Source organism: Sarcophilus harrisii, chromosome 4 (genome assembly GCF_902635505.1).
Source record: "Sarcophilus harrisii chromosome 4, mSarHar1.11, whole genome shotgun sequence".
NCBI lineage: Eukaryota > Metazoa > Chordata > Mammalia > Dasyuromorphia > Dasyuridae > Sarcophilus > Sarcophilus harrisii.
In genome coordinates, this window is record NC_045429.1 from 10,924,219 (window position 1) to 10,938,006 (window position 13,788).

A 13,788-nucleotide genomic window follows, 5' to 3' on the forward strand; every position below is an offset into this window, starting at 1 on the left:
ATTGGAGAAAGAAGAGAGGGTTCCTTTTTTCCTTCTGTTTGTTTGTCAGGCCGCACTTCCAGTCACATGAGGTGGCCCAGCTGGGGGCCCCCAAGGAGGTTCCCACAGTCCATGAGCAAGAGGTCTCATCCCCTTCCCCAGGGACCGGCCCCACGTCAAAGGCTTTTTGTTCATCCCCTGCTCCTCCGCTCGACAGAACTCAGTTACTCAATCTGCCGATTTACTCGATGTTTTAAACAGATCTAGCTCCCTTGGCACACCCATGTAAAAAAAAAATCCCAAACGTGGGGCATTTATTTAACTGTCATGTAAAGGCTTGTGAGAAATCCATTCCAAATGAGCAGAGACATGGAGACAGGCTGAGAACACAGCCCCGGCCAAGGGAAATTCTGTTCTTTCTCAGCCGATAAAGAAATCGGGCTTTTCTCAGAATGCCCTGTGAGACAATGGAATCCCTCAGGAGTTCAGAGAATCCCTCTGCTCTGCCCCTTCTGTGCCAAGGTGTCGTCATCGCTAACGGAAAACCCACCGTGGAGCTGTCATCAACAACCACGCGTTTCTGGGTACCAACGGGCCCCGCCGGGCAACTGGAAACGGAGACTTCCGGGAAGCAGCAGAACAGGGACTCCGAGGGCTGCCAAGGCCCGCACCTGCTTCGGGCCTATATTTGTCTCTTGGGGGGATAATGGGAACCAAAGGAGAGCCGTGAGCTTCTATATTTGTCTCTCAGAAGTGCTGCAGCTACCTGAATGACTCATCCCTCTGGGTGACCTCTCTGCCTATCCCAGAACGGATCTCACCTGCGCTTGTGACAAAAAGACAAGGTCAGCATGGAGCAGGAGAGAGTGTCTGGGGTGCCAAGGGGGGGGGTGGCAGGTGGGCTTCCTACCTGCTCCCCGACACCCAGCACCGGCTCATTAGCCACAAAGTTCTCCCAGGCAGCTGAGCCACCGAATCACCTCCAGGGATGGGGAGGGACAACTCCTCCAAACCCAAATTACAAGTGACCCAAAGAACGAGAGAAATATACGGGGAGGAAATTAAGCAGGCCGGGACATTTTATTGACATTAAAATATTTTTGTGCCTTTTTTTAGTCTTTTCCCCAAATTGGACCCACTCAAATCTCTACATCCCTTGCAACAAAGAAAAGTATCCGACAAAGTGACTGATTCTTGTGACATTCTGTCCACACTGGTCCCTAGCTCTTTACCGATGGGGACAACATATGTTCTATCGTCTGTTTTCTGGATCTAAAACTTGATATCACCATGACTTTTCCCTCTTTTGTCTTTTACTCTTGTTTTCTCTTACACTAGTGTCTAGGACAGATTGTACTAGGGACAGAGGCAGAAAGGTGGTTGTTAGTTCACATCAGTTCAAATCCTGTCCCGGAGATTCACTAGCTATAAGTCACTTAGCTAGTGTCTTCTTTGGTTTCCTTATCCGCAAAATGGGATAGCAATGGGATAGTCTTATCTTCCAGGGTTGTTATTGGATAATATTTCTAAGGCTCACTGCAAATCTTAATAGAAATGCTTCTGGCTGTTAGTAGCTCATGCATATATTCACATGTCAACGGAAGAGACCTCAGGTCATTTTATCCAAATTTTTTATGCTACAAGGGAGGAACCTTAAGATCTGAGCCACAGAATGACTTGCCTTTTCAAGTCTAGAGCTCTGCTCACTATATTATACCTCTCTCTGTGCTTTCTGCACTCTACCATCTCTCACACATTTTCCCATTTTCCCCTGATCTTTGAATCCCTCATATTTCTTTCTTTCCTTCTCCCTTTTTTCTTTCTCCTCTCTTTCTTTCTTTCTTTCTCTTTCCTTCTCCCTTCTTTTTCTTTCCTTCCTTTCTTCCTTCCTTCCTTCCTTTCTTTCTCCCTTCCTTCCTTTCTTTTTCTTTCTTTTTCTCCCTTCCTCCCTCCCTTCCTTTCTTCTTTCCTTCCTTCCTTTTTTCCTTTCTCTCTCTTTTTTCTCTTTCATCCATCCTTTTGTTTTTTCTTTCTTTTTTCCTTTCTCCCTTCCCTGGAATAAAACAAACGTTTTCTTAATATAATGTAATAAAAAGATGATTATGCATGAAACCGCAAATCTAGTGTGTACAACTTGATATACCTTTTAAATATATGCTAGAATTATCATGTAAATTCTGTTTTTTTTCCTTTTTTTCTCCCCTCCTCCCATCCTTTTTTTTTCTTCAAGTAACATTAATTGGCCACAGTGGATTTAACCGTTCCCTGCAGAAGCATTTCCACAGAATGACTTGCACATAAGAAATTCCATCATTATTCTACAGGAAATGGTGAACACATTACTCTACCTCTTGCAAACTGATAAAACCAAATGCTCATTCCCTTAGTCCTTCATGCCTACTGCTTCCTCCCCCTCTTTCTCCTTCCTTTCCTCCAGCTCAAGACTCGGGTCCGTTACCTCCTCAGTCAATTTGTCTTTCCAAACCAAGAGCAGGGGGGGTCTGTGGGATCTTGTGTCAGAGCAGGCCCTCTTGGGGCCCAGAGAACAACACAGATGCATCTGGATGACTTCAGCGGGGTTCAATATCATATCACCAGCCTCTCATTACCTGTACTCTGTAGCTTAGAGTCTAGAGACCAAATTTCAGCCACCAGAAGCAGCTAAGAGGCCAGTGGAATTACTTTAATTTCGGGCCAATTTCTGTAAGATTCTGTTAAAGAGATGGTTTGGACAGACTGTCGGGAAAGGGGTTTCACATTTAGCTCAAAAGACGAGAGCCTTAAGCTTCAGGTAAATCGGTACTTTTCTAAACACATTCTTGGGGACCCTTGGGTAAAAGTACCCTACATGCCACAAACAGAAAGCCAGAAAACCCAGCGGGGTCCCCAAAGCATCCTGCTGACTATGTGGAGCTTCCCTTGTATACTCTTTTGCCCAAAAGACCCACAAGAAGGTTTCAGGTCAATCCACTTTCATGTTCATTGGTTGGTTGGTTGTTGTCCTTTGTGCTCAAAAAAACAAAACAAAACAAAACAAAAACAAACAAAAATGAACATTGCTATAGGACTTCTGAGTAAAGTACATTTAAATTACTCAACATCTATATCATGCACTGTCTTGGCTCATAATAGCCGGGCGTGGGGAAAAGAGTGATCTCAAGCTGCCCCAGGATACTATCCTTGCCTCCATCAATCATTAGTGATCACAAAGAGCCAGTATGGGTTCACCAAGCACAGGCCATGTCTCGCGATGCTCATCTGCTTCTTTTGAGGGAGAAAACTAGACTAGTATCAATGGAATATCGCCAAGATGGTCTACCCAGATTTTGGCAAAGCTCTTGGTCAAAGTGACTTTGCTTATTCTTACTGTCAAGCCTTGCCAAGGAACCTTGCTAAGGTTCCTTCTCACTTTCAGTTTCTGTGAGAGCTGCACTTGTCAGGTGGTTGAGAGGTTTTAGTTGTAACTGGAATTAGACAAAAGGCTGAATGGGCTTTGATAGATTGATAGAAATTCAGAGACAGGGTCCTAGGAGGTACACCTAACATCATCAATGATGTAGACAAGGGCAAAGATGGCAGGCTTCTCAGATATATGGATGGCACAATGTTGGGAGGAATATCTAAAACATTGGACATTAGAATCAGGATCTGAAAAAAAATCTCAAAAGATTACATACAATAAGGAGACAAATCTGTAAATGTGAAATATAATGAAAATAAATGCAAAAATCATAAACCTGGGGTAAAAATTCAAAGTCACAAGTAAAAGATAGGAAGAAAATAGCCAACTAACCATCCCCATGGAAGAGATCTCAGGGATTTTAGAGGATGGACGTTTAAGGTGAATCACTAGTAAGATACGGAAGTCAAAGAAACCAATTTGACTATAGAGGACACTAACTGAGACGAAATGCCCAGAAGGAGGTAGGATTCTTATCTGCACTGGTCAGACTATAATTTGGGACCATGTTTCCTCATTTATATACTTCTAAATTCACCCAACAAATCAAGTTAAAAAGTCCAGCCGGTGACCAGTATGATAAAAGGAGTGGAAACCAGGCCCCTCAAAGGAAGGGGATATATTATCTTGAAGATGAGAAGATGGAGGGAGGACATCACAGCTTTCTTCATGTCTCTGAAAGGCTGTCATGGAAAACAGGGATTAACTTTCTTCTGCTTGCCTTCCTCTCCCACCAGGGAAAAACTGGGAACAATGCCTGATAGTTGTACAGGGGTAGATTGAAGTTCAATGACAGGAAATCCTTCCCAATGATAAAAGCTAGGCTATTGTAGGGTCTTAAATGAAGACTCAATTAAGAATCATGGAGGCAGCTTCTGATTAAAGACAGATTGAGGAACACCTTCCTGAAACTGAGATTCCAAAGTTTTGTGAATGATCATTTTGGTGAATGATCATTCACCAGTGACGAGAAAGATAACACAATTCTTCCTGCACTGACATGAGGTATCACTTTGTCATCAGGTGTTTTCCTTGCAATCTCCACAAGATCCCCAGAATCCAACGCTTGCTCTCCATCCAGTACCAGCACTAGTTCCGAGCCTTCTCTAGATCAGTGCCATAGTCTCCATGTGGAGTTCCTGCCCAAGTCTCTCCCCACTCAGCTACCTTTCACCCTGCTGCCAATGGATCTTTGTAAACTGTAGGTCAGAGCGAGTCACCCCTACTCAGGAAACTTCCTGTTATTTCTAGGATCAGACATAAAATCCTCTGGTTGGCATTTGAAACTCTCTATAACCATCTCCTCCTTACATTTTCAGTCTTTTCTCCAAACTCTACAGTCCAGCCACAGAGACCTCCTTAATACTCCCCCTATATCCCTTCTCATTGCCAAGGCAAGCCCTTCTATTTGTACAAGTGACCCTGTCCCTCCCTGGCTTCTCCAGTACGTTGTGCTCTCTGTCATCACTCCCCTCTCACTCACCCTACCTCTCTCTGTCTCTGGCTGCTTCCCTGCTGCCCGTGTCTCCCCATCTTCAAAAACCCTTCCACCTTCTGCCCAATGAGGCTGCACTCCTGCCATCTCCCATGTTCTCTTCTTAATCGTACAGTCTAGCTTCTGAACTAGTGTTCCACCAAAACCATTCTTTCTAACATTACCAGGGAGCTCTTAGCCACCAAATCCACTGCCCTGTCCTTCTTTCCTTAGGTTTTCTGGCTTCTAGCCCTCTCTGGGCCACGTGTCTCCCTCTGCTTTTTGATACTTCCTTTTCTCCCCAGGTTTCGGAACATTGTTCTCTCCTTGATTTCCTCGTCTTCATTGGACTGCTCTTTGTCTGTCTCCTTGCTGCATCTTCATTCAAGGTAGGCTGGTGGGCCAGTGAAAGTCCACTACAGCTCTGTCCTGGACCCTCTTTTTTCCCTCTTTGTACTGCCTCCCCTCCCATGCCTTCCATTATTACCTCCATGCTGATGATTCTCAGACCCCCCTCATCTAGCCCTAAGCTTTCTGCTGATCTCCAGCTTCACATCTGTAGGATCTTTGAATCTGGATGCTTTGCAGACATTTTAAACTCAACGTGCTGAAGACAGAATTCATTATCTTTCACCCCCAATTCCCCATATTCTTACTAAATTCCCTATTGGCATTTGGAGCTCCCAGTGTCCCAGTCCATCAGACTCACCACCAAGGCGTCATCCTTGACTCCTCCCTCTCTCTTTCTGCCCTGGTAACCTGCCGATATCTATAGATTTTACCTTTGTAACGTCTGTTGTATATACCCCCTTCTCTCTTCTGGCACTGCCATCCCCCTAGGCAGGATCCTCATCACCTCACACCTGCCCAATTGAAAAAAAAATTGCTAGTTGTACTCCTTTCATGTATCTTCCCACTCCAGATAAGCCTCCAGAGTGATTCTCTTAAAGCATAAGTCCAACTGTATCCCTCTTCTACTCAATAAACTCCAGTAGCTCCCTATTGCTTTTAGGATCAAACACAAAATCTTCAATTTCATTTTCAAAGTCCTTCATCCCTTCCCAGCTGTCTTAAACCTAGATCCCCACTATTTTCTCTTCAATCACTTAATTACTTTGATCTCCTGGCAGTTTCTCAAACCAATCTCAAGGGATTTTCCCTGACTGTCCCTGGAAGTCTCTCCTTCCTCATCTCTGTCTCCTGACTTCCTTCAAGTCCCAGCCAGAATCTCACCCTTCAGAAGTCTTCACCCTTAAAGCTAGTGCCCTCAGTGTGTTGATTGTTTCAAAGTTATCCTGTATATTATTCCCCCTCCAAGCCATTCTGACCTTGAGTTTAACAGGTTCTCTAATTTTTTTTTTTTTGGGGGGGGGGTACAAAGTCATTTGCATGTTTCCTCCCTAACAGACTGTTAGCTACTTGGGAGCAGTGACTGGATTTGCTTTTAGCTATATGCTAGACACTTATTCCGGGCATTCAGTAAAAGCTTAATAAATGTTTATTGGCTGGGAGTCCCCGATCTACATGTCTCCTAATCACATCTTCCTTTTTTTTCTTTCTCAGCCCCATCAATCCCTGCAGTTTTGGGCAAGGTTAGTCTGATTTTCTTCCTGTAACTCATCCATGTTTCAGAATCATTCCCCTCTCCTGCTTCTACTCCCAGCTCTCTAACTGTCCATTCTTTGTTCCCTCCCAGACTCCTCATTCTCTTCCCAACCTCTTCATGTGGGTTTTTCCTGAGGTTATGTCATCGTCCTCCCTCCCCCTTTTCCTCTCTCTCTTCTCTCTTTCCTTTGATGATCTCATTCACTCCCATGACTTCAACTACCACCTACAGGCGGATGATTCCCCAGCTCCCTATCTCTCCATCTCTAGTCCTAATCTCTTTTCTGAATTCAGGATGTGAATCGCCAGGTCTTATAGGATCTCTCTAGTCAGTTATTTCACAGCAGCATTGTATTTAGAATTATACAGAAACTTAGAGCTCATTTAGTTCAAAATTGAGCTTCCAAGATGGAAATTACTTGGACAAAGTCCTATGATAGAGAGAAATGGGTAGCACCTGATTTGGAACATATGGTTTTAGACTTTGGGGAGGTCAGTTCATCTTTGCTTCCTCTGGAAGCTGAGGGGTTTGGAGCAGGTCACCCCCAAGCTCCCTTCCCACCTCAATCTCTGCCTGCCAGCGGAGCCACTTCTTCCCGATTTCCCAAACCAAGTTCAGTATGACTTCAATGAGAATCAGAGCCAGGTCCTGTGACTCTAAATAAACCCAGTGCCCTCTCCTCTGCTCCATGTTAATGATCAATGGAAAGGGCAAACATATTGATGGAGCCCTCATTGCTGACAATTAACTTTTCAAATAAATCATGGATAAAGGATCCAGAAGAAAGAGTTGGAGGCTCTAAGTTAGAGTTCATGGATTCAAATCCCATCTACATCTCATTTACTAACTGTGTGAAAACGTAGCCTCACTTAGTCTCTCTGTGGCTCAGTTTCCTAAATTGTAAAGTGAGAGATTTAAACTAAAAGGTCTCCAAGATCTCTTCCAGGCTTATATCTATGATCTTTGCTTCATTGATGGATTAAATACTTCTTTCAGGAGGCTTTTCCTCCTCTTGGTTTGTATTTTATATATTGATCAATTGATTGTGTCCTTCAGTTGTATCTTCATGATCAAATTAATGAATCAACTGTCCTGATTTCTGCATTTCTTCCTGTCATGTTTCCTGTATGAAGGAAGTATTTCAGAATCCCAAGGAACTCATTTCAGGGACAGGGAATGAACTTCAAAAAGAAATTAAGGTCTTTCAGGAGGGATACTTAATGCACCAAAAATCCCTTCAAGAAAAGCCTAATCTGTGATTTAAACCACAACCTAATTCACAATCCCTAAAAGGATGCTCCGAAGCCATCCGAAACACTCTTGCATCCTCCTTCAAAGTTTGTATTTCCATGCTTCTTTGTCATAGGCCGATAGATATTAAAAAGACAGGAAAAATCTGCCTGGTGCATATAAGCTGATAATAAGAACAAAACACAGGATGTATTTCTCCTCCTTCCTCTTCTGCCTGTGGTTAAACGTGAAGGAGATTCTGAAACCTATAATTACGTAATAATTGGTATAGCCACAAAAAGGCCAGTTCCTTTTAAAAAATTTTCTTTCTAAACCACCTAATTGGTATTATAGCTGCTTTACCACCCTGCCTTCCAGACACCACCACTAGGCTCGCCAGCTGCCAAGTTGCGTTCACTGTGCCAAGAATCGTAGAAACTTTTTTTTTTCCAAAGGGAGCGTTGGCTCCGAGATGGGTTGTTTATAGCCATACATTTCATATTTCTCCCGCCTGCGTGTCAGGATTAATGACAAAACCATGAAAAAATAGTTGAGATCGTCTAATTGACGTCAGAAACACCTTGATGAATCCAATGGACCAAAATCAGAGCACCGTCTCCTTGCCCCGCCAACATCATACCTTGCCAGTGGTTTCCATATGCTTTTCTTTGATCTTTCAGGCTATAGCATTGCTTATTTAAAAAAAAAAACACTCTATAGAGATTCTCTGGATGGAGCCTCTGAAGAAAATAATACTTCAAACACCCCCAGGCTTTTGAAGTGTTTAGATAAAGAACTTTTCAGTTCCTTTGATTTCAGATGGCTCTAGAGGTAATCACTTTTCTTTCCTCTCTTTCTCCCCTTCCCTTCCCCCTTCCTTTATCCCCCCTTTTTCTGATTCTTCTTTTTCTCCCCTTTCTTTCTTTCTTTTCCCCATCAATCTCTCTTTTTCTCCTCTCTCCTTTCCCTCCCTTTGTCTTATTCCCTCTTTTTCTCTCTTCCCTTTGTCTTCCCATCTTCTCATATTTCACACACACACACACACACACACACACACACACACACATTTTTTGAGCTATTACAAGTGGGGCAACACTTTGCCTTCACTAACAGTCCCTTGAGGGCAGGATCTGTTTCTTCCCATCCCCATTTTGTACGCTTCTTCAACTACAAATTCATCTCTGATCTCTCTGATGTAGCCATTCCCTCCAGTGTAGGCAACTCAACCTATCCATTGGGTCCCTTCCTTGCTCATGTGGTCTTCTCCTAAGTTCTCCAGAGGGGCTTTGCTGAAAGCACACGGGGCCTTCCTCAAAGATTTCTGGATGCTCAGAGGTTCTTAATAAAAGAAGGTTATTTCTTGATTGCTTTGAAAAGCCCCCAAACTCTTGACTAAAGTAGTGACCAGCCATGATTCTTGGGGACGGATGGTGAAGCCCATTGCTTACCTCTTGACATAGAGGATTCAAGACAGATTTACAATAAAGAATGGGACAAATAATTTTGGACTATGTCAGTGTGGGAATCTTTGCATGAACATTCATATTTGTTGCAAGGTTTTTTTTTTTCCTTTTTTCTTTTCAATGATAAGAGAAGGTTGGTAAAATACTGCTAATTAAAACAAATTAAATGTGATTTTAAAAACACGGTCTGTTTATCCATTGCCTTTGCTCTTGCCACATATCTTGGCCACTTTCCTTTTTGAGCAGTTATTTTTTGATGGCCTTCTTTATGGGTAATGGGGTATAGCCTCCTCATGCCCACATAAGCTTCTCTATTGTTCCTCTCATTACCCTTCCTGCCTTTTCCAGCATATTTTCTCACCGTTACGACTAACACTCTCTCCTGGGGGACATAGTCAAGCTTGTGGTTTAGGAATTTTTAAAATTAATTTTGTTATTTATTAATTTTTAACATTTTGCCTCCCTGGGTTCCAAGTGCTTTGCAGATCTTAAAACAAGCACTATATAAATGATATTATTATTGTTGTTGTTGTTAAGCTTTCTTGAGTGTTGCTTTCCAAATCTATATGATGAACAGGGTAGACTTCATGGACCCTAGGTCCCTCCTTGCTCCTAATCTATGAGCCTGTAATCTCTCCTCTTTCCTCTCAAATTAATGAGTGACAGTTTTGGAATTTGGGCCCCAAACCTGCCATTCAACAAAAGACACCAAAGAATCCAACAAATCAATTCCCAGTGACTGGCATAGTAAGCTGCAGTTCTGTTTTAATGCTTTAATAGCTCTCTAGTCTTCCAATAGTATCACTCACTATCCATTCATCATTTAGCACCTTCTATAAGCTGAGTACTGTGTTAGGTATTGGACATGCAATGATAAAAGGGAAAGTGACCCCTGTTCCCCAAGAGCTCATATTCAACTGGTTCCCTTTTACTCTAAGAAAACACTTGATGCTGGATCTTGAGCAACTGACAAAGAAGAAGAGGGCAGGTGTTTGCAAGACACTTTTGCAGAACAAATTGGACCCTCTCCAGGAGAAATGCTCTATTATCCAGAGAGAGAGACTTTGGCTTCACACCTGGAGAAGAGGGAGAATTGGGTGGTAGCTGAGAGCTCCTGGGTTGGATCCAGGCAGAAGAGAATTAACAGGAATGGTAACGCCTCAGGTGACCCCACAGGGCAGGTGAAGAGCAGTGGAACCAGGCTTTTGATGTGAGCTCTATGAGAGTTCACTTGGGCCCAGTGAGCTGAGGTCAGGATCCAGGTTGAATACAGCTGGGGCTCACCCCCTTGTTCTTGGAATTCGAATCATTGCAAATCCATCAGTTTTTGACAGGTCAGCACATGTGGGTTGGCAAAGTCTCCCGCAACAACTTGGACTTGATTTTACAAAGGGAAAAAATAAAGAGCAAATACCTCCTACCTTTGGAACCAAACCACAGGAAGCAACTCTCTGGGTGACAAATTCAGGTTTCAGACAAAAATGTTGCACTTACACAGATTCTGAACAAAGGGAACACATTATAAAACTGTCCACCAAGTCTGGGCAGTACATCCTACCTTGGAGATTAACTCTGGAGACAGGAGGCTGGGTAGCAGCTGGAGACCTCCTGTGGGAGGTGAGACAGACAGAGAGAGAGAGAGAGAGAGAGAGAGAGAGAGAGGATGGAGAGACAGAGAAAGAGAGAGAGAAAGAGTGAGAGAGATGGAAAGAGGGAGGGAGAGAGAGAGAGAGAGAGAGAGAGAGAGAGAGAGAGAGAGAGAGAGAGAAGAGAAAAATTAATTAATTTGCAGTCATACAGGTAACATAGCTTAAAAGGGGGCCAAGGGGCTTCTGAGAAGGCTTATTTAGCTGACTCTCTTGTAATCATTAATGTGATTTTATGTGCACAAATGGACACAATGGGAGTATTGGGAGCCAAACTCTTGTAATAGGCAAAGGACTTCTGCAATTTTCTCACTATTTCTTTGCCCTGGAATTTCCCTATATACTACTTGAGGAACCTCAGACTTTCCAGGAAGGAAGTCATTTACTCTGGCTCCCCAGCCAGCCTTGTTCCTGGCTTCTCCCTCACCCCTTGTTTTTTTGTTCTTTTGCTGCTCCAAGGAGGGGCCTCAGGAGATTTCCAAGCTTACTCAGGAATTGTTATGTTGGATTAAATCTCTACTGTTATATCTTCTGGTAAGATCTTAGACTGTCAGGTTTGCACTTTGGTATAACTTATCTAAATCACAAAGCAATGGCATGGCCCAAATACAGGATTTAGAGTCAGGGGGTCCTGGATTTATATGCTACTTCCACCTGATCTTGAGCATGTTGCTTAATGAGTCTCAGTTTCTTTTTCTGTAAAGGATTTTTTAAAAATTAAGAATCTGGTTTCTGAGGTCCCCAGATCTAAATCTTTCAGATAACTTGATTTCTTTGGGCTCCAGCTTCCTCATCTATAAAAACGATGGGTTTAGATAAGATGACCTTTGAGATCTCTTCCAATTCTGAGTGTAAATAATTTGCTTGATTGTCTGGGCCTCAGTTGCCTCCTTTGGGAGATGGTTGTATTACCAGGTCTCTTCGAATCCCTTTTCGTGCTACATTTGTGTCCCTTTGACCCGTTTCGAGGTTTGCAAAGCACTTCCTTCAAAACAAATTTGTGGGTGGAAGACAAATGCAAGGATTCTCCTGTTTGAGACCCATTTTTCAAATGAGCAAATAGTCCTAGGTCCCAGGAAGGGGCAGGGACTGACCAGAATCACTCCTGAATCTCCTTCCAGACTGAAATTCAAACCTTAGACAAACAGCTTCAAACTTTCAAATTCCATGTGGAATAAGTCATTTAGCCCTATCACATAGCCTAGGAAAATTATTCTTGAAGTAAAGGAGACTTTTATTGGGTCATATAGCTAATTAGTGTCAGATCTGGGACCCCTAGCTTTCACTCCTTCCCACAGTGATATTAATCATCATTATTGCATTTGTCAAATAATCAAAGCATATTTGAATTAAAAGTTAGAAAGCTGCAAATAGCCTGGGTTTGCATCACCGAGTCCTGAGAAAGGCTACTTAAAAGGCAGGCCATTCAGTCTGAACCCTCAGTATGTTTCATACTGTGATGGTCAGATTTTCTGACTCCTAGTCTTAGTTTTAATCATCATCAGTGTTAGCAGTCCTAAGAGTAACATTTTTTAATATGTGATTTTATTAGCACAGGGGGCTTCCATTTAGGAAATTTCACTGATATAAATCAGCTTCTATGCTGCAACTTACAGTGTTAGAGAATTATCAAGGAATTGGGGGAAGGAAGTGACTTGCCCAGGATCACACAGTTGGGATGGGTCTGAATTAGGATTTAAATGTAGAGCCTCGAGAATAGGCTATAATAGCGTTTCTTTAAGCGAGATTAGCTTAAAGAAAAAGTAGAAATCACTGAAAAGAAGCCTCAATAAAAATTAAAAACTCATGAATTTGAATCTTGGTTCTACCTTTTATTAGTCCTGTGGAATGGTGGGAAAGTGTTATATGGTATCCTTGTTGCTCAGTTTCCTCAGCTGTAAAATGGTGCTAAATACTCTCTCAACCTGGCTTCCAAGGCTGTTGAACACAGGTAATAAATTGTTCTGCAAACATGAGCTATTTTTACTATCTGAAGCATTATGAAATGGATTTTGTTAGTGTTTTGGGGGGACTGGAAGTATCTCCTTTCATTATGATTATAAGGATAGTTTGACTTTTGCTATTCCAATTTTACAAATGAAGAAACTATAGCCTGGAAGTATTCAGCCAATATCACGAAGCATAATAAATGACTCAGAGCTGGGTCAAAATAATGCAAAAAGCATTGCAAATAATCCCAAGTCATTGAGTGCAGAGATCAAGCCCTGAATGCCAAGACTTGGAGATGTTCCATGTTTGCAAAAAGGATATTCCTTATGGGGTTCTCAATAAACGTACATCTCCTTAAAAACAAGCTCGATTCTTGTAGGAGCTGCATTGTCTCTTGTGGACCCCAAGGAACTGGCTTTTTACTTTATGAATTGGGAATGAGTGGACAATGGGACTCTTGTGGCCCGCCCCGGTCAGTGTAGTTTGTTTGCCCAAGGTGTTCAACTTCTGGACAGGAAGTCATTTACATATGGCCATTGGGGGGAAGTGACAGATGTTAGTGAGATGATGAAGCTGAGGAGGATGACGTCAATGACAGCAGGATCAGGAAAAAATAATTTTTCCCAATCCACAAGGGACTACTGGAAAGAGGGCTAGACTTGGAGTCAGAAAATAAAGACTTAGACTCTAGTAATTGCAATGGCTTTAGCATTGGAGGACTTCCTCTACTTGTTATTCCTTTTGGACAAATGGAATTATCTGACTTTGGGGAAGTCCCTGAACCTACCTGCATCAGTTTACCCATCTGTAAAATGAGAATGTTGGGTTCTAAGATCCCTTCCAGCTTTTAAATCTCCAAGACCAGCTTTGTTAATCATTAGGCTCATGAAAAAATGAGTAAGGTGGGAAAAGGTGTTGGCTCTGACATCAGAAGAGTGGGGTCCAAATCCTGCCTCATGTGTACAACTGTGGATGAGTAA

At 42.6% G+C, this 13,788-nt stretch overlaps 1 protein-coding gene across 2 annotated transcripts in view; it reads right to left on the reverse strand.

Annotated features, from left to right (window-relative positions):
* PDE4B (phosphodiesterase 4B) overlaps positions 1-13,788 on the reverse strand; it is a 632,040-nt gene that overhangs the window by 115,714 nt on the left and 502,538 nt on the right. For both annotated transcript variants that reach the window (XM_031968952.1, XM_031968953.1), the window contains one exon: positions 10,771-10,820. In XM_031968952.1, coding sequence (XP_031824812.1) covers positions 10,771-10,820 — 50 coding nt within the window. The remainder of the gene's footprint in view (positions 1-10,770; positions 10,821-13,788) is intronic.